General features: G+C 41.4%; 1 protein-coding gene across 1 annotated transcript in view; it reads right to left on the bottom strand.

Moving 5' to 3' along the window:
• The window catches only part of LOC124280375 (guanylate cyclase soluble subunit alpha-2-like), a 112,431-nt gene extending 89,740 nt beyond the window's left edge, over nt 1-22,691 (bottom strand). Inside the window, 1 exon segment of the mRNA XM_046716283.1 lies at nt 21,957-22,691. Within this exon segment, the coding sequence (XP_046572239.1) occupies nt 21,957-22,229 (273 nt within the window). The 5' untranslated portion in view covers nt 22,230-22,691.
• Nucleotides 22,692-22,928: the final 237 nt, after the last annotated feature.

The following is a 22,928-nucleotide window of genomic DNA, read 5'->3' as shown; positions in this document are numbered from 1 at the left end:
AGATCTGTCCAGTGGAAGAAGTTAACCTTTCGGAAATATGTGAGTTCTGGGAATACCTGAAGTCGTTCATTTATTAGGACGCAATCAAACGGATGTGATCGAGACACTTACAACCCTGTCAGGACTGGTTGCAAACAATAGCTATATATAATAATCCTAAACCTCGTTATTCCACAAAGATTACTATAATCGGATCACCAGGACCTTTGCTAATCCAAGATCACTGGATTGTCTGGTCCAGACCGCCGCCATATATTGCTGGAATATTGCTGAGTGCGGCGTAAAACCACTCACTCACTCGCTAATCCAAACGAAGTATACCGTCCGTATTATCGAGGTTTCACTTTAACATGACCCCAGCTGTATTGTCATGATTGTGGAATGTTTGGATTACTAAGATAGATGTTAACTGTTTTTATAATTACTAAGGATGCACATGCTGAATGGCTAGAGAACATGTATCCTTTTACACTACGCTCTTTTTTAAACATATATAATAGTCAAACATGGTTTGAAATATGCATGAGCCACAAAAAATATTGGCATCTACTTAAACGTATGTATACAAAGCCGTACCATCAGTATTCATCATTGTTCATTACGAGTAATCTGACACCGAGTTAAATAAAACAAATATTGATCCTTATGTCTATTTATATCATTATCTGAATTATTGATAGCACTTATGACTGTGTAGACAGACGCGGGGCTGAAATGACAGCGTAGCAAATCTGGGACAGGACTTCAAACAGCGCCATGCTCAGCCAGGATAATCATCATGATATACATACAGGGAGACTGGTTAATGATGAAGGATGAATCCCCTCCTTATGTCAGCGTCCTAGCCTCTCTCCTTATGTCAGCCTCCAAGCCTCTCTCCTTATGTCAGCCTCCAAGCCTCTCTCCTTATGTCAGCCTCCTTGCCTACTTTCCATCCCCGTTTATGCACCCTTCATGTTTCTGATAAAAGTACAGTTTCGACCAATTCAGATCACTTATGCATATTTGACAACTTTGTCTAGGATACCTGGCAAGCGGTTTGATATAATCACTCTCATGACTACAATATTCTGGTATATGCTTTGGTATTGAGAATTCTGTCGATAATCAGTTAGGTAGGCACTCTTATTGATTCTTGGAGAGAATAAACCGTAATGGCTTACGACGGATTATGTCAGTAGAGTTGGGGGAGATTTTGTAGTAAATTGGAATCAAGCAATTTTCTCCTTTTGTATATTTGTGTTACAGTGATCTTGTTCATTTTATCTAACAACAAAGAGGATTTATTTCCCCGTCATTACATACAAGAGCTTTTCATTTCAATTATCGATCCAAATATAGATAGCTATGACTGAAGTCTGAGTGTAACTGTATATTTTAATGGTTAACGAAATGCAGAAAAACAGATAATGGAAGTAAGTATTAAATATTAGCATGACCATTTGGAGTTGTGCCACAAAATCACAGAAGGGATGCGTGCATTCGTACAATGGCGGTTGTGTGCCACCATTACTCACTATATGTGAAATTAACAGCTGTAAAATTTTAAATTAACTCAAATATAAATGTTAATAAAATCATTGCATGATTACCACTTTACATGTTACAACCAATAGTGTTCGTTTCCACCACCGAGCGGTGGGGAGTTGGGATAGCTGAGGTGAGGTGAAATTGGGTTTTACGCCGTGAGAATATTTCGCTCATATGGACGTGCGTGTATGTGTGGTGCGGCTCTGACTTGTACTAGCCACTGAGATATTGCTAACTCGATCCGACCGGCTGTTGTACCCATTAATGCCGAGCGCGTGGACCAACAAGTAAAAACTCATTTACTTACTCACTCACCCCACCACCAATGTTAGGCCCCAAATACATTATTCAGCGTTTCAAAAACGTCATCGGAAATGAATGATTCTTACCTCCAAAACAAAAGTTAACCTAAAACATTAAGATACCTATTGACAATTATACATACAAAATGGCAATCTATTAATACTCAAAACAGGGAATGAATTTCCATATTTGTCATTATTAACATGGCATTCATGTCTTTCAAACCAAGAGTTGACTCGCTCATGAATGAACATCTTAAATCATGCAAAATGGACGTCATATTAATATAGCAATGTCACCGCACGCCATTTAAATGCATGTTCATGTCGGCATAAGGACATATATTTCGTTATATCCCGTCTCAGTCATGCTATCATATTCACTTCTGATCTAAATATTTAAATATATGGTGTATCACTGGAAAGAACTGATAGTCTCTGTTCATGAAAACTTGATAGCCTTCCGAATAAATCTATAACGTTGTATAGGTTTAACTTTTAAAGCAGTTAATACACAGTTCATGTTATACTTTCAAGGATATGACCTTTCTATGTTACGGGTTCCCATATACACCAATCTAGGAGAGTGTGTGTGCGTGTGTGCGTGCGTGAGTGCGTGCGTGCGTGTGTGAGTAGTGTGTGTGTGTGGGGGGGGGGGGATTCCAGTTACATCAGGGAGTGGCAATTTGGTGTGAGAGAGGGCTCGAAGTTGATACAAGTGTTAGACGTTGACCACTTCTGAGAACTCCCTTGAAATGTTATCTGGACGAGCTGTAATCCGAAGCAGCGATCAATGGTGCCTGGCACTTATAAGGGGGATAACTCTGCAAATCCAATCAGCGACTTGGTCTCCTGCACACTTCTTACGGGACGGATGGGATAACGTTTAACTTCAAATTCGATATTGTATACCTTTTCTTGAATGACATCATGTACATATGTGTGGCTGTCTATACGAGTCTGGTTTTTTAGAATATGGATACAGAGATATTATGTCGCAGTATATACATTTGAACTAGTAAAAAGACATAAACTAGATTCTAAGCCAGCCAGATCACACAAACTTTCAGTTTCCAACTGTGTCCAACATTTCAATTCTGAAATCCACTCCATCTTTAGACGATTAGACGAATGTTATCAGAGAAACTATACCATGCAATTAACAACCTTGAGTGCAGTCGACCTGACAACATGTCCTGAGATAATCATTAGATTGGACTGTTATACACCAATGCCGTATGAGTGCAAGGAACTACACGACACTGGCATCAACAAGCTGAAAACATCAAAGTACCGAGTCCCGAAGATGCCAGAGCACATGGTCACAAGAGAGGACGAGGCCAAACGATACCATTGCCTTGGAAGATTTGTTGACTCTCCTTCGGGAACCATTGGGACTTCACAAAGTACGAACAAAGCTATTACGCTTTCCATGTCGTTGGAGGAAATCAAGGGACTTAAGCAAGGTCTGTTGATGGAAGAGTCTACAAACAATAAAAGCCCACAGTATCGCCAAGAGTACAGTTCTTGATATTGCTTTGAAACGTTACGCGAAGGGGGAGACTCCGTCCAATGAGATTTATACCGAACGTTCCAGAAAATTGTTAAGAAGGGAATTGATGTTTTAAACTTAAGTAACATTCTCAGACAGAAATGAGTTTCATGAATATTCCACAATGTTTTACTTTTCAAGAACCACTAACATGTTCATTTTCTTCTTTATGAATACCATCTCATCCAAGCTGTTCAACTTTGAGGACTTGTTGCGGGAATTTGGCAGCTCATGGTGTTAATTCCACTTCTTGTGCAGCCCTGACTCATCACACTGTTCCCGAGCAACCTGTTGGTCATATAATCCCTGCTCTATTTGTGACAGTTATAACTTTCGTCAGTTTTAAATCATAAATGCCTCTCAAACTCGCGAACAGTGTGCCATCAATTCCGACCACAGCATTTAAATCATCATGGACGTTGTGGAAGCGAATGCCAAGACATGGGCAATTAGACAAGATAAACCTGCTGGATGTCTTTCAGAGTGGGTGAACCAGTACGTTATGTTGTTATTGGTAGAATGCACGAAATGAAAAAGAGGAAACAGAATTGGAATGAACTCATTTTGTACCCAGCCAGATGTCATTCAAAGTCTGGCAGCAATTAAAGAAACGTTTGTAGTTGTTTTCACTGACAATGCTTCAAATAGCATAATCAGTGCATGTAAGCATCATTACATCATTTAACGTCAAATAACTTGGTTTAAGTTACATATCATTTAGTCACATATCACGCCCGTTGTTTGTTAACTGATGATCAACTCTACCGAAACCATGGATCACTTCTGTCAACGTTTGCCTTGTCTCTAAAGCCAAGTGGCATGTCCAGTCCTCTTTTGTACCTCAATACAAAGTTCCGCAAAATCGAAATCAACGAGAGAGAGAGAAAGAGAGAGGGAGAAAGAATGAGGGGAGAGAGAGGGGGAGGGAGACCGAGAGGGAGAGGGAGGGAGGGAGAGGGAGAGAGAAAGAGGAGAGAGAGGGAGGGAGAGAGAGGGAGAGAGAGAGTAAATGGTAGGGATCGAACCAAGACGTCCAAGTCGAGAGAGAGAGAGAGAGAGGGAGTGAGTGAGAGAGAGAGACCATATATCAACACACACATATACGTTCTATGGTCTATGTTTTACCTACATAGCGATAACGGGTTCATATGATCATATATGAAAGGATGCTACTCTCTTGGAGACACTGTTCCTAAAGTTCTCAGACTTCGATCGCTCAGAGGCACCGAACGCAAATTCAAACCCACTTTCATCCAAACCAATACTGACAAACAAATAATCATTTTAAACACCTTATGCAAATAAATAGATCATATTAGTAAATTATTTGATAAAACAGTGGACGAATAATTGTATATGTGCACACAGTATTCTATATCTAATATCTTAATTTTGTGTTTTAAAATAAGTATATCCCATCACCCTTCAGGCCAGATATTGCGCATATATCCTGCCATAGTAAACCGTCTCATTCTGACAAGCAATATGAGACATTGTGATAAACACATTTATCTGTGTAATCGTCTTCTCTGAGACTAGGACTCTCTTATATACACGCATTCACTTTCATGACCCGAGGACATTTTCAGAAATACGTATGTAAATTACGCAGAATATTGTCAACAAGACAGAAATACAATCATAGCAATCAATAATTAAATCTTTGTTCAAATACACATACAGGTTTTGTCAGATTTAGCCGATGTCCTTCGCAAACTGTGCGATGTCTGTTTGGGACTAATTTAACACTGTATTGGCGTTTTTTGGGTCGTAAATCCACGGAAATAGCAGGAAACGCCAGTGGGAAAAAATCAGATATTCAGTGTCACAATATATTTCCAATTATGTGAGGAATGTCTCAATCGATATGTCTACAAGTAAATGACTCGCGGTTTCCATAAAGGTATATATACCGATGTAAACGTTCAGTTGTACTTTTAGTGCAGGGAACGCGGATTGCATGACAGTTCGCTGTGAAGTAGTGCGACACGTTGGCGTCCCAGGAACCGATGCTCGTGGGTTCGAATCCCGCATCGTCCCGATGAAATTTAGGGTTACATACACGTGTAGGTGGTTTCATCCAAGAGCCGCATCACTTCGGAGTATCCCCCTAAACCAAGGGGGCGGTGGAGTAGTCTAGTGGTTAAAGTGTTCGCTCGTCACGCCGAAGACCCGGGTTCGATTCCCACATGGGTACAATGTGTGAAACCCATTTCTTGTGTCCCCGCCGTGAATTTTGCTGGAATATTGCTAAAAGCGGCGTAAACCCATACTAAATCACACACTCACTCACTCCTAAACCAAGCTGAAACGCCAGAATGCAACTGCAACTCGTTAAAGCTCGTTAAACCTCGTTAAACCAAACTCTCATCTATTCTATTCTATTGAGATATGCGTTTCGGGAATGCAATAAATTTCTAGCCAGTTAAAACGATAAAATATTGTCTCCTTCAGATTCAATTTTTAATCACAGTATGTTATCGCACACAAATCATTCAAGGTTTCGCTTTTCAAAATGAATATTGATGTATGTAGTATACAGGCCATGACCCTATGGACACCGAGTGCATAATGAGATCAGCAGTATCTCTGAGTGACTCATCGAACAAAATGCCTGCTTGGGAAAGTTCCACCCGAGGTAGAATATCATTTTGCGAAATGCACTACAGGAATAACTTTGTATTGTGTACAAGAGGGGAGTGTTGTGTACTACTGACAGTGCCTCTCAGGACTCTCGGTGAAGGTCAGCTTGAGACCAACAAGCAAGCAGGCACATGTCCCTCACGGTCTCAACGTTGTCACCTCCACACATGCCCCTGGGGGTAAGCTGGATATGCACAGGCTCGATCGGGGCCTCAGACAAAATAGTATCTCGATCCTGACTGATTATCAGCCTTTAGTCTTTGATGTTAAGTGAAGACATTCGTTTTATCTGGAATTGAGCATGTGCACTCGTCAGTCTATGAGCTCTCTTAGTGGAAAACGATCTAGTTTGTTGCTAATTTATAGGTGTTGCATTTCGATAATGTGATAATAATGTGATAATGCTTGGAAAGGCCTCGTTAGTATGATGACAGATGGACCATCAAAAGTCGTCTAGTTAACCGATTTTTTACAGACTGCATAAGTCGGCGCAGTGCATAGAAGATTTTAGCAACAAGAACGTCATCGTTTTAAGCAAGATAGCGAGTTAATGGGTTTCGAGGTTTCATTATGACATATTTCAAAGAATCTCACGAACCAAATCACCTAGCGTAGTGCAGTTATGACGAGATATTACATTATATTCTGTAAGAATTGGGGATACCTTGTAATATCGGATATACTACATTCTATGTTATTTAAAGAGGATGATGACCCGTGAAAATCCGGGTTAGAATTGGTCTTCAGTAACCCATGCTTGTCGTAAGAGGCGACTAACGGGATCGGGTGGTCAAGCTCGCTGACTTGGTTGACACATGTCATCGGTTTCCAATTGCGGAGATCGATGCTCATGCTGTTGATCACTGGATTGTCTGGTCCAGACTCGATTATTTACAGACCGCCGTCATATAGCTGGAATAATGCTGTGTTTAACAACAAACCAACTAAAGTTGATGATTATATGGACTGGTGGGTTGGTGACGAAATGATGCGTGTCAAGCGCACCCTCATGCCGTGACCTGATGCTCATAATAGCAATCACTGGTTTGTCCGGTGCTTTATAGCCCGCCTCAAACAAACGGAATATTTCTAAAAGCAACTTAAAACAACAAACACACTCATAAACCAACATACATTAATGCCGTATCACCATATTGCTTCCCTAGTATCAAGTTCATTGTTAGTGAGGATGCAGCATAACATTATCTAAAACAAACTTTTGAAATGTTATCTTATTTACTTAATCGTGTCATACATTTAACAGATCATGCCACTATTACCATAAACTGTCAAACATTAACAGTTAGTATTTTCACTGTAAACGCTAATGCTAAATAACTGCTCAAATTTCAATGTTACCAGCCACGTATTCCAAATGGCAACAGTCGATGTTTCCTAAAGCCACACCGTTAATGCATATGAGACATTGACAGAGGAGGTCGGGTATTTAAGCACATTTGTATTGTACTTTTTACTAATGCATGTGTTAGAGCTCTTTTTCAGAGAACGTGAGATCAGGAATTGAATTAAGTGACTAAATGTATTATCCTAACATTTACAACACAATTTGTTTCAGCTGTCACCGGTGAAGATCCAGATAACCATGAGGTATTACCTTTAACATAAACAAGTTTGATACATTGTAAGGTGAGTTACATTACAAGGGTTTCCTACAAATACAGCGTTGGCTCGTCACGCCAAAGATCCGGGTTCGATTCCCCACATGGGTACAATGTGTGAAGCCCATTTCTGGTGTCCCCCGCCGTGATATTGCTGGACTATTACTAAAAGCGGCGTAAAACCACTCACTCACTCACTCACATATAGATGTATACTAACATGCTCATATGACCACATACGCACACACGCGCACATCCATCAATCTATCCATCCATTCATCCTTCCCCACCTCCCTCCTTCTAACCATCCATTCAGACAGACAGACAGACATAAGTGTGTGTGTGTCGAATACGAGACAACAAATCCTTGACAATGCTATGTTTTATCCCCTTAATGCAACAACAACAACATCTTTTGGTTTGAGTGAGTGTGTTTAGCTTTACGCCGCTTTTAGCACTATTCCAGCAATATCACGGAAATGGGCTTCACACATTGTACCCATGTGGAGAATCGAACCTGGCTCTTCCGCATGACTAGTGAACGATTTAACCACTAGGCTACCCCGCCGAGCCCTCTTTTTTGTTGGAAGCGGCCGGGTATCGTTTTGGGAAGAGTAAATCAATAGCAATTTAACACCGCTTGGAACAGTGAACACTGGCGAAAAACACAAACCGACGAAGGTATGAGACAATCGAGAACGGATATACTCCCCGGTTAGACTCGTGGCTTTGTAACAGGACTGACGGTAATTTATGGAGTTGTCTTTCGTCATAAAAGGGGACATCAAAGTGGAACACATTCACTCAAACCCATACATGCTGACATGTTTTATTAGAGGTGAGGTGTTGAGGTGATACAGGGATTAAAGTCGCGTTGACTGTTTTTGCAGATAATGACAGTTTTCTCTGAGCTGGTCCACTGAGACACCTTGACAACGTTTAACATGAATACCCCGCTCAGACACAATATACTGACTGCGAACAGACCAGTCCTTTCTAATCACCTTGATGCTGAATGTCAGGCAGGGTACCAGTAACATCTTTTAATGTCTTCTTGTATGACTGAGTCGGGGATCAATCCACCGACCTTTGCTTTTGCTGCAAACGATCTCCTCGATCTGTTTTTGGAGATGTGCAATTATAGCAACCAATGCTTGTAAGAGGCGACTAACGGGGTCGGGTAGTCAGGCTGGCTGACTTGGTTGACACATGTCATCGTATCCCTATTGCGTAGATGTTCATGCTGTTTGATCATTGGATTGTCAGGTCCAGACGGGATTATTTACAGAACGTCGCTATATGGCTGGAATATTGCTGAGTGCAGCGTTAAACAACAAACACATTGAACACTGGCGTACACATTCATAGTTGACTATATTGAGAACATTGCACACAATGCAAATTCCTAAAAGTTTTATACATATATGGTTTCGCATAAACGCTTCCAATGAGCTCTCCCTAGACTAACAACTAGACCCTGAAATGAACATATTTTACTGAAAAAACGTTCATAGTAAAAAAAAAATAAATATATATAATGAAAAGGAGCCCTGAGACTTTCTTCATTTTCAGCTGAGGAAATCTAGACCTGCCACATTTTCTAGACTTGTGTGGGCTTTCTTGGATATATTTGCTTCAGGGTCTGTACCACAGACTAAGCTCTCCCGTAATGTTGGGTTACTGGATTAACAGGGTACGAACTGGAAAGGTTTTACTGTGTCGTGCAGTGCTAACCCACATGTGCCGCATACAAGTCCCGTTTAGTAACACCCGTGAAGATCCGGGTTAGAATTGATCTTCAGCAACCCATGCTTGTCGCAAAAGGCGACTAACGGGATCGGGTGGTGGTCACATGTCATCGTATCCAAATTGCGTAGATCGATGTTCATGCTGTTGATCACTGGATTGCCTTGACCAGACTCGATTATTTACAGACCGCAGCCAATTCAGAATATTGCTGAGTGCGGCGTTAAACAACAACCAACCAACAACCCGTTTCGTAACGGTAATCTCTAGGGCTGCGCAATATAACCGGTTTACCGGTATTTACCGGTTCAGACATGAAAACGATACGTATTGCGATACGCTGATCGAAAACCGGTATTTTGACATGCATTCGGAAAACTTCGTAACACTCGGAAATCTTCGGATATTTCCGTTTTTTTAATTGTTCTTTTCCCTGTTTCATTAGTGCCAAATGTTACTTACATTTTTATTTTATCATGATTAAAAGTTTTTATAAAAGGTTAATCAATCATAGTGATTTTGTTGTGTTTTTGCTTTATAATCAAGCATTAACTCGATTATAAGATAGTTTTTGTTAAAAAAATAATCCTTGCAATATATTGCAATACATATCGCAATATATGCTTCCGTATCGCAATATATCGCAATATGAAAATTCTCTGCAATACCCACCCCTAGTAATCTCCAAACACTGTAGTACGATACCGTTAGTCATTGTCCCCTCCATATGTAAATACATATATGTATGAAGTGTTTAGAGCTTTTGCAAATACTCTTAACTGGCTTAGCCCGGGGAAACACTCCGGGTGGGAGTTTAAACACTATGACAGGAGAAGATAGCGACTGAGCCTTGCATATTCTCTTATAATATTCGCCACCAAACACAACCGTTTGCATTGTCGACCATAAAGCAGCTGTAGCTAACAATAAAGCGGACGTGAAATAGATATGTCACGGTTTCATTGTGGATATTGTTTTCGTCAATATTGACGCAGTGTTTTTATATCTGCACTAATATTAACAGTGAGTGTCTCCTCTGATCCAGCGATACTGTGTGGGAAAAACAGGGCCTTGGGATCCGTGTTACCCAATAACTGTCTGTCACCGACAACAGGGCCCCGAAGACTTGATAGAATGCCCCCACCCCTACCCATAACCCCTCACGTATATCACCCCACTCCTATGTCATCACGCTCCCACCCCGTAGGGAATGTGGGTGACATAGGTTTAGTGAGTGAGTGAGTGAGTTTAATTTTACGCCGCACTCAGCAATATTCCAGATATATGGCAGCGGTCTGTAAATACGCGAGTCTGGACCTGACAGTCCAGTGATCAACAGCATGAGCATCGATCTGCGCAATTGGGAACCGATGACATGTGTCAACCCAGCAAGCCTGAAACCCGATCCCGTTAGTCGCCTCCTACGACACGCATGGGTTACTGAAGGTTCATTCTAACCCGGACCTTCACAGGATGACATAGGTTTAGAGCAACCGAGGTTGATAGGAAAAGGTGACTTAGTGGATGTAATCAGATTCGTTGACTGGGTAGACTGAGTGTCACCGTACCCAGCCTTGTCGGTCCTCATAACATCGATCACTGGGTTAGATGCGTCCACCATATCATAGAATATTGTTAACTGCTAGGCGTAAACCCCAAATAGAGAATCCCGAATGAAATTCATCCCACCAAATTATTAGTATTCGTACTTAACTAAGAAAGTGTAATTCCAAATGTAACATTTGTTACATCTTAAATGTAATGTGTATTCAAACAGATAGTAATCATTCGATTAACTCGTATTAAAACCGAGTATCCTTCTCTAACTTCACACCAAGGAACCATGCAACCATATATGTTTGTGAGTCAGAGTCAGAGTCAGAGTCACGGTTAGAATAGGAGTCACAAAGCCAGAGACGGTATGGCTCACTCTCCCGAAGTCCATTAATGATAAGATGCTGGTAGAAGTCTCAACATATATATTTTATACAAATACAAACATTATATCACATCATACCCTTTGATTTGAACTGACACTATGGCGGTGGGGTAGCCTAGTGGTTAAAGCGTTCGCTCATCACACCGAGGGTTCAACTCCCGACAGGGGTACATAGTGTGACGCCCATTCGTGGTGCCCCCTACCGTGATATTGCTGGAAACTGACTTATCTTGTTAAATTCATAATGCCAATCTACTTCAAACTGAATAGTAAAGGTAAGTACAGAATGGCATGTATTCCGTTTGATAAAAATACATTAAAGAGACGTAATCTTCACGTAACTATGCTACCACTTAAAGACTTGACTCAAGAATTATGTTCTGTCGGCTACGCCTACTTGTCTAATCCATGTAATGATATCATATCGTCATGTGTACAAAATCACTTTACAAATGTAATCCAAGCTTCTGCATCATCAATAGATATGTATATGAAGATAAATGTACGTTAAATACATGAGAACTGTCCGCTTATAATGAATGAATATCATATAATGTCACAGAATATGTTCTATCTGTGGAGTACTTTCTGTGAGTGATCCTTTGAGTTAATTGTATGCCCTTTAGCAATATTTCAACAATATTTCACCAAATGGGGAACAGAACCCGGGTCTTCGACATGGCGAGTGAACTATTTAACCACAGCGCAATCTTCCCTCCGAGTTGTGACTCTTAGAGATTATGTCCCTTGTTATAACTGTATCTCCATTCAAGAACCTGAATTAGGTGCACGTGCACTGAGAAGAAGTCATCCATGATAATGGCCTAAATACATAACTGACTGACTGACTGAGTTTAGTTTTACGCCGCTTTTAGCAATATTCCAGCAATATCACGGCGGGGGACACCAGAAATGGGCTTAACACATTGTGCCCATGTGGGGAATCGAACCCGGGTCTTCGGCGTGACGAGCCAACGCTTTAACCACTAGGCTACCCCACCGCCCCCCTAAATACATAAAGGCATAATTATTGTATAACACGCTGACAAAACAAAGTTGTAACAAGACCTGTCACACATCTGTCAAGATTGCTGTTGCTGACGTTGCTGTTAATGCAGATACTGAAATTCGGCAATACATAACAGATTTTAAAATTTCCTTTTATATTAAGCTCAAGTTTGTCCAGATTTAACTTCAGTAATGTGTTTCTAGCTGAACGTAAATATCTGCTTTCGATAATATCCAAGGTCGGAATATCGATTTTTTTCTGGCTTGAACATCTCGTGTTTGTGACATTCAAAACCAATAACACCCATGTGGCTGTAAGAGAGCGAGTCTTACAATATACATTAAAGTTTTGTTCATTTACAGGCGTGGTGGGCAAGCAGATTAGCCTACATGTATGCACAAATACGAAGTACGTGCAGGAACGTTTCAGTTTTTTAACGTGCCCTTCATTAAACGCTACCAGCATAAACATCACAGTTCTATTTCTTCCTTAACATTCAAGTTTACGTGTATGTTAGATAGGAAGAAAAATCAGTCTTCAGAAAAGCTGATAACAGTAAAATGTTTGTTGCCAATAAAAAACGAATAGGAAATACATAACGGTGTGTTGAAATGAATTTATACAAAACAAATCCCAGCTGTGGCAAAAGAAATATAAATTTAAGTAGAATTCAGTCCCGTTTTTGAGTCGAGCGAGTACGTTATATTAACGTGAACAAACTCCTGAGCACTACAAACAGCCACACATGAAAGAAGGTGAGTAGGGCCCGGATATAAATGGGCTTAAGGCACGGCTCTCGGGGAACTATTTCAAACTACCATTACACCATTGTTGTGCCAAGGCCTGTATTGCAGAATCCAAAATGTCACGCTCTGCAAAAAGTTGAGGTTATCAGAGACAGACCATTAATATTGACACTCATAATTATTTCTCAAGTGTCACAGGTCACATGATTAAACAATAAAGAGTGCACTTGTTTACTCTTTGTCTCATGCAACGTAATACCCCCGTGAGAACGACACCGTGCAGGTATGGACACATTTAGGAAGTCATTTCAGGTGTTCGTTTACAGAGGTTCTTACTGCGACAACGGATCCAGGGCAAGGTCGCTGTGACCTTCACACACATCCATTTCCACATCTCTACCTCCGAAGTATGACAAACATGCTGTTTTCGCACATGTGACATTGTCACCAATGTCTCTTAGAGGACATTGGACTTCTCGAACATGTCAATTTAAAACCAAAACCGAAAATTGATCTTTTGTTGATTAAGTTTTAACCCTAAAAATGACTAAATATATTTATTTATTCATTTCCTGTGAACGCTATCATTGCATAGCTGTTAACATTCTGTGCTGAAATAAATACTCTACAAGCTCATGTTCATCAATAATAAAAGGGACTCTTCAGCACTGTGGTGGATAGAATGGTGAAGTTCTACCTGTAGTGATGACTGTTTGGTTGCAGCAGTTGAATGTGTTCAAGATGGCGCCCACGGTGTTTTGCGATTTATACTTATTCTTCAAGCTTTCTCTATAAAAATATAACTCACAAAATGGAGTGTCCGCATATTGTTACGAGGATGTACAGACTATACCAAGAAAGCTCTATTCAGTGGAGTCGTTCTTTGTTAAACTTAATACTGCTGGAATATTTGCTAAAAGCGGCGTGAAACAAACTCATTCACTTACATAAACATCAATATATCGAAATCACGAGAGATAAAATAGATGGAGATATCAGAGATTTAAGACAGTCCAATATCTCTACTTCGTCTCATACGACATGTGACTGACTGACTGAGTTTGGTTTTACGCCGCTTTTAGCAATATTCCAGCAATATCACGGCGGGGGACACCAGAAATGGGCTTCACTCATTGTACCCATGTGGGGATTCGAACCCGGGTCTTCGGCGTGACGAGCCAACGCTTTAACCACTAGACTACCCCACCTCCCCCATACGACATATGACCAAAAGGAGTTCGAGTCAATGAAGTTACATTGACAGTAACAGTATGTTTCCTTTCTACATTGTATATACGTTATTAATAGCGTAAATTACTACAGACATTTGCCCCATGTCGGTTGTCTCTTGACTTGAATATATGCTTACAATGAGCCCGCGTCTGAGACGAAAATGGGGATCTCGTGTAAAGGCCTGTGACTTTGTGTTTCATTTTATGCCGGGGCTGCTCATGCTATCAATCACTGGGTTGCTGTCCAGATTACAGCTGAAGGTTGCTAAGCTACACTCACTCGAAACAGTAGATGGTGTAACAGAAGACGAACATTTCTCATTTACCGACATCTCATTGTTCTTCACAACCACAATTTCCTATGAAGCATTTTTTTCTGTTTTAATTAAACCAGCCAACAAGATATTCTTTCCAAGCATGTACGGGAACAGATTTCTTTTGCCCCAAGGGTTTGTTGCCTATTTGCTGTAAAGGTATAAAATCGATATTGTTTTCGTTTTCTTTTGCGGACGGTGACATTTTTCAGCGTATATATACCATTAACAGTAGAGACCTCCGGTCTCGATTATTAGTTGAAACAGATTGCAATGTGAGTGAGTGAATTTAGTTTTACGCCGCAGTCGGCAATATTAAAGCTATATATGGCGGTGGTCTGTAAATGACCAGACCAGACAAGACAATCCAGTGATCAACAACATGAGCATCGATCTACGCAATGAAATGTGTGACCAAGTCAGCGAGCCTCTTACGACAAGCATGTCTCACTGAAGATCAAGTCTAACCCGGATCTTCACGGGTAGATTGCATTGTCGGAAACGGGGTCTTTATATGAAAGGATAACTGAAAATAAGCCATATTGTCAAGTGTTCATGAAAACGGTAAATACATCCCTATCGGTAACAAACACCACTCACACAGTTTATATAGAAAGTCTGTATTGTTTAAATAACGATACGTACTGGCATACTGTTGCAAATCGTACCAATTTAATAAGCACACACCATTTTCAAAGTCTTACATCAAATGTTACGGGACTGCCAATTTGTTTCTGAAATAATGACACTCACTGTTTTAGTACACACCATTTTAATAAGCACACACCATTTTCAAAGTCTTACATCAAATGTTACGGGACTGCCAATTTGTTTCTGAAATAATGACACTCACTGTTTTACTACATACCATTTTAATAAGCACACACCATTTTCAAAGTCTTACATCAAATGTTACGGGACTGCCAATTTGTTTCTGAAATAATGACACTCACTTTTTTACTACATAGCGAATGATAGCATTTCAATAAGCACACAACATTTTCAAGGGCTGACATCAAATTTGACGGGACTGCCAAATTGCCAGAGCGGAGTCCACCTTTAACTTAACATGTTACATACCATGTGCACCACGTAGGGCTTGTAAAACGGGTACAGCCTGCCAATGTGTGATATCACTACATCATATTAGCAGCATGTGGGGCACGTATCATCACGATGTGAAATATGTACACCATATGTCGACACCACGAGACAGAGGGAAGTTCAATGTTTGTTTAATCATGGTAATGGACTGGGGATCTTATAAACAAATCAGAAGCTAACGCTAGCAAAAGGCAAAGGGCTACTTTGGCATTTTAACTCAAGCGCATGATACAAACAGGACGCCAGAGATGCACGGCAATCAGCATCGCGTTTTTAACACACATGACAACGGTTTCATGTTATCGCACTTTGGTAAAAAGCAATATGTAATAATAATGGCCGCACGTTATGTGGCGTTTAATCTAAAATAACATGCCCAGTCATCTGCAGCAAGCGAACGTTAATACATTTTATTGTGTTTATATACAAAATATGGAAATGGAAATGTTTAATGGGGAACAGCTTTCTACAAAGCTTACATCACATCGCATGTTGGGTCCGGTTGTTATTGACATTTATAGCAAACGTCGCCGAAAGGAAGGCTTTATTCATGTAATGACATGCGCCACCAGAGTAGAGTACATTAGGATTACTAAGAGGATGGAAACATATATTAATGACAGTTTGCAGACGCTCAATGCTTTTATATACATAGGAAAATGATAATGTAAGCCAGTCTTTCTAATTTTATGGAGTCATGATAGGGCCTAGATAGAGGAAAGCATAACAGAGAAACCTCCAGTCCTACCCGTTATTTCGAGTGAGTGTAGTTTAGCAACCTTCGTCTCATTGTCTGTCACGGGATCATATTCTCCACGTCTCATTGTCTGTCACGGGATCATATTCTCAACGTCTTTCTGCCGTCACAAGATCATACTCCCTACACGTCTTAGTTGCGTTGCAGGATCATATTCTGAACGTCTAACTTCCGTCACGGGATCATATTCTCCACGTCTCTCTGCCGTCGCAAGATCATATTCCCTACACGTCTTACTTCCGTCACGGGATCATATTCTCCACGTCTCTCTGCCGTCACAAGATCATATTCCCTACACGTCTTACTTCCGTCACGGGATCATATTCTCAACGTCACCCTGCGGTCACGGGATCACATTCCCTACACGTCTTACTTCCGTTACAAGATCATATGCACGTATCCCAGCCGTCACAAGATCATATTCTCAACTTCTCTCCCTGCCGTCACAAGATCATGTTCCCTACACGTCTTACTTCTGTCACGGGATCATATTCTCAACGCCTTCCTGCCGTCACAAGATCATATTCCCTACAAGTCTTTCTTCCGTTACAAGATCATATGCACGTATCCCAGCCGTCACAAGATCATATTCTCAACTTCTCTCTCTGCCGTCACAAGATCATGTTCCCTACACGTCTTACTTCTGTCACGGGATCATATTCTCAGCGCCTCCCTGCCGTCACAAGATCATATTTTCCACATCTTCCTGCCGTCACAAGATCATATTCCCTACACGTCTTACTTCCGTTACAAGATCATATTCTCCACGTCTCCCAGCCGTCATAAGATCATATTCTCAACGCCTCCCTTCCGTCGCGAGATCATATTCCCTACACGTCTTACTTCCGTTACAAGATCATATTCTCACACGCCTCCCTTTCGTCATAAGATCATATTTTCCACGTCTCCCTGTCGTCACAAGATCATATTCCCTACACGTCTTACTTCCGTTACAAGATCATATTCTCCACGACTCCCAGCCGTCACAAGATCATATTCTCAACGTCTCCTTGCTGTCACAAGCTCATATTCTCAACGTCTCCCCTCGTTACGGGATCATATTCTCAACGTCTGCAGCGGCGGATATTTTCGTCACGTCATCTCAACGCTCACCAGGTGTCCGACCAGCTCAGGCCCACAGCTTGAAGAGTCTCCCACACCAAGCTAATCAATGGACATGTCTTGTGGCAACATCTCCAGTTTCATCTCGCAGTGCGCTACTCCAAACGCAATGTTTGAGCCAAACAGTTCCCAACTGAGGCGTAAAGGCACATCTCGTGTTGAGATTACTTCCACAGCCTTGTAAGAACTACAAATGAAGAGTTCACACGGACAGAATGGACTTTTATTACCCTGTACCACTTGGTTTCAATAGTCTGGGTTAACGCGTTCGCTTTTTCACGAAACAAGGAGGCAGACGAGTATGATATCTATTTGTGATCAACTTCAACCCCGGAAGGTAATGTATCCAGAGAATCGACTGTCTGAAGTGTTAGTCAAGCTGAAACTTTCCTTCATACTTTCCAATCAGGGTCCGTCTTGAAACAGAACGGCAACACAATGACACCCATTGATAGTCAAGGGACTGATAGTCTGAGGACCATGGGTTTTTGACTGACTGAGTTTGGTTTTACGCCGCTTTTAGCAATATTCCATCAGTATCACGGCGGGGACACCAGAAATGGGCTTCACTTATTGTGCCCATGTGGGGATTCGAACCCGGGTCTTCGGCGTGATGAGCCAACGCTTTAACCACTAGACTACCCCACCGCCCCTGGGTTTTTATGAGAAAAAATGATGTGATTACAATGTTCAACACTATTTTCACTATACTTGGCAGTCACCGTAAACAATATCGGCATTAGGAAATATCCTAGACCGCGTCCCAAGAATATTTAAAATAGGCCCCTCAGTCACCGTTGATGAAACATATACATCGATGATGTAATCGATTACGTGTTGTTCTGTCGCCCTATCGTCACTTTCATCAGCCAAGACAAGCGCACCTCTATGGAAGCAATGGCGCATAAGCCATTAGCTTCTTTGACCCTTTCACGATTCCAATAAAAACAGCATCTCTTAACGAAAGTCAATACAGTTCGAGCCAAAGTGATGTGAGCGTTTATTGACGATGTCGTGCGACTGCATCGACGTGATTTTCTGTCGCAATCATTAGACACTGATCCCAGTCACTGTGGTCGGACATGGACAAAGAAATAAACAAGAGCAATATATGGCCTCGTTTCGGCATTTATCGGCAGAGCACCCGTGTAAGGAGCTACGACTGGTAAGATACAAGAAGACCCTGATTAGGAGCTCGTGAAGTAATCGGACAGCAGGTTTGATAAGAAGAAGATTACGTAAATTGTTATAGGTTAAAGATGGGATCACCTCTTGCACAATGGATGGGCAATGGGGTAGCCCGGTGGTTAAAGCGTTCGCTCGTCACGCCGAAGACCTGGGTTCGATTCCCCACATGGGTACAATATGTGAAGACCATTTCTGGTGTCCCCCGCCGTGATATTGCTGGAACATTTCTAAAAGCGGCGTAAAATCATTTTCACTCACTTTAACGATGGAAACAATCGGATCTCCACAAGGAAGAACATAGACGACCAGGGACTTTTCACAAACACCATCAAGGAAATAGCGGTTATTTGAAATATCACACAATCCCTGAACACATAATCCATGACTGAATGCTTGAAGTTGATTGTCTAGTCAAAAATCCAGACTCATCTATCTAAAGATATATTGCTGTCATATTGCTGTCATGTTGCTGAATGCGGCGTTAAACAACATGCACACTGATTGGAGTGAATGGGTTTTACCCCGCATGTATAAATATCTCGAACATATATGACTGGGGGATACAAAAATGGGATTATCACGTTGTATCAATGTTAAGAATCGAACCCGGTTTCCGGCGACATGAGCGAGCTCTTTAACCACTTGACCACCTCAAGACCCTTGTCACTAACTGATAAATGTGGTTATTGCAATTTGACTGGCACCTGGATAAAATTAAAGCAACTGGATATATATGTATCTCATAGATCGATGTCATGACGGTTCAAGGGACGGTGAGGTAGCGTAGTGGTTAAAGCGTTCGCTCGTCACGCCGAAGACCCGGGTTCGATTCCCCACATGGGTACAATAATGTGAAGCCCATTTCTGGTGTTCCCCGCCGTGATATTGCTGGAATATTACTAAAAGCGGCGTAAAACCAAATTCACTCACTCACTCATGACAGTTCAACGGCCTTTCACCTCGTAGTGATACTGGAGAACGTATCCAGTTGTTATTTTTAGCCGATAGGGCTGTTCAGAGAGTGTAACTTGTGCATCTTTGCGCCTCATTGTCGTAAACTGTTGCTCTTGTTATCATTCACTTGCTTGTCTTATAGGTAATGGTTTCTTCAGAATTAGTAATGGTAACCGTGGCATAGAGCACATTCACGCTGGTGTAAACCGATGACCTGTAATACTTACCTAAAGGCCCAAATCAAGAAAACAAACTGTTTTGTAGGGGGGTTTATAAGTTGTAAGAACTTGTCCCCAATCCTTATCAAATATGTTTAAACTAACGTATTTTTTACAGCTATGTCAAATCATGAATAGACGCCTCCCCTATGTGATATGTGACATCATAGAATGGCACGTTAGTTTCTAACCCCGTTTAAACCGACCTCGTGTATCCGGACACCCAACTTTCCGATTTAGAACTTCTACATACAAAGGACTATATTCCGTGAGAATCTTTCTATAATCCGGACGATTTCACGGGTAAAGGTTCCGTTCGGATTAACGAGGTTCATTCTATATTACGGACAGGTGTTTTTTTCAAGTTATTATCCAAGAAGGAAGATGCCGTTAAACAACAAAATTGTGTCTTCGGGAACACGAATTACGAATATGACGTAGAATATGAAGTACCATCTGTTTTGTCCAAGGTCTCGGTACCAGGACGTTCCCGTGGGCAATGGGATCTAATCACTACTAGTATTGTATCAGTCGATATCATTGATCTGCTGCCCCCGCGGAAGAGGAAAAGTAGCCGTAGTGTTGGAAGCATGTGTAGTGTAGCAGGCTGAATCGTTTTTCTCTACACGGACTATTCCTGAAGTATACCATGCCTCTCAGAATCAATAGGTAACCCAGGTGCATTTGAACATATCAGACGCTAAAGAATGTATCAGTAAATATACCCACATGACAATGATATGATCATATTAGCTCGAATGTGAATAAATAATGAGTACGTTTACATGATGTGTTTACTTAATGATAAAAATCTGTCACAGGTAAAAGCAAAGTTTTTAAACGAGAAAAATGTCCATTTAAACCTATCGCCATTATTGTGTATATAATATATTCATTTTTATTCATAAATATACACACCAATACAAAAGAGTGAGTGAGTGAGTGAGTATGGTTTTACGCCGATTTTAGCAATATTCCAGCAATATCACGGCGGGGGACACCAGAAATGGGCTTCACACATTGTACCCATGTGGGGATTCGAACCCGGGTCGAAAGCTTTCACCACTACGCTACCCACCGTCCCTCAACGAAAAAGAACAACCAGTTTCCATTATTTGCCAAGACAGATACCACTAGTTGTAAAAGTCAAAACAGCGGCGAAAGTTACACAAATTGACGACGAGTTGTGTAAGAATCACTGAGATGTAGAGCGTCATACTGGCAGGTGTAATTACCGTTAGCCTCACGTGGTTCGGTACAAAGACGATGGCCATTGTTTGAGTCCATCCACGACAAAACATAACAAGGAGTTATGCAGATGTCGTGCTGTGTTTACGACAGTTGAACACGACGTTGCATGACCTCAAACAGGTTGCCATAAATCTAAACCAAACACTGACTTTGTTAACTCAAGCAGCTAGTTACATAAGAACAAGCGTCGTTGACCTATCAAGTATGTAACCTTAGCTGAAATGTTAAAGTCTCTCGAGATAGGAAAAATATTTCCTCTCGAGAGGTATACACTTCAAGGGCCAATAAATGTTCTCCCATTTTATACTGCCAACGAAAGGGTCTATATTTCATGTTGAATGAATGTGGTGTGTGTTTGAAAATTTGCTATTGTAAACATGTGACGATAAATCAACAATAACAAAAATAACATTTTCTTCTATAACTGCATGTGCCAACCCTGGTTAAGCGACATTTTGTCATCTATTATTAAACAACAACAAGCTAATTATCTGCATCGTCTCGTTACATCATCATCATCCGATAATCCACACATCTACCGACCATAATGCCATAGATAAGAGCCAGTATAGGAAAGTGTAATGTCCGACATGCACAGTGTTACAGACACCTGTTAAACCGATTACCTCGAGTAAGAGACCTGCTCCAGCTGACAATAAAGAGCGTTTCGTTTACGCTATCTGCCCGCTTTATGGAGTTATTGGTGAATAGAAAGGTTTAAGTGACTTACCGCTGGGATGACGAGCGTTCCAACGCCCTCAATAAGTCCAGTTAAGCTGATTATCCGGTCCACTGACCCGTCCGCTGTTTCGTCCGACCCTCCAGAGGAAGCAGTAGAGATGTTACTTATTTTCCTGGATCTCGGGGACTCGTCCGAGGAACTAGTCTGGTTACTAGTCCGTCGCTCAGGTTGTCCATCTTCAATTTTTTGTCCACTGTGAGAGCGTTGTAAGAGCTTAGCCCTGTCGCGTTCTAATCCCTCTTTGAAAGGACAGGTGGCCATGTTCAGAATTTGATGATTATCCAAATACTCACATAAGCGATTCTACACAAAGACTCCTTGGGGTAAACTTGTAAATGCTATATTTACAAAGTTAAGGTATATTCCGGACGCTTGATAAGCATTCTAAGGCATCCACACTATCTGTACTATAAGACTTGTGTATTCGCAGTCGCGGTCGTCTAGTCGCAGCCGATTGCAGTCAACGATGCAGTAACATAACGCAGCTTGATCCTACAGTCCAGGTGAGTTGCGTCTTAAGCCAGTGAGAAGAGACTATGTTAAATTACATAGAATCACAGACGCTCAAATCAGGGTTGTCTCTCTACCGTATCCTCGCCAGTTCATACACACACACATCTCACCGCACACTCTCCACAGCTCGTGGGTCAATTACAACCAGTCGCCGCGCGCTGGATGTCGGGTAAGCTTATGAACGACTCGGCTGTCAATGAATGAATCTGACACGAGAGACGCACATATACTCTCACCAAATCAATTCATATCGCAACCAACCCTCATCGATAATCACCGTTAATTAGCAAGCTTGCTAAACGCAACAAACTTGCGCTTTCCTTGATGAAATCGTCCCGTGGATAACGGTACGCATAGCAATGCAGCCACACAGAGAAAGGGGATTATACCGTTATTACTCGAGACGTGAGGAACACGGTCTCTGATCGCTTCTCGCACCGCTTCCAG

Source organism: Haliotis rubra, unplaced genomic scaffold (genome assembly GCF_003918875.1).
Source record: "Haliotis rubra isolate DU_JTF1 unplaced genomic scaffold, ASM391887v1 Scf266, whole genome shotgun sequence".
NCBI lineage: Eukaryota > Metazoa > Mollusca > Gastropoda > Lepetellida > Haliotidae > Haliotis > Haliotis rubra.
This window is presented reverse-complemented; position numbering and strand designations above follow the sequence as displayed.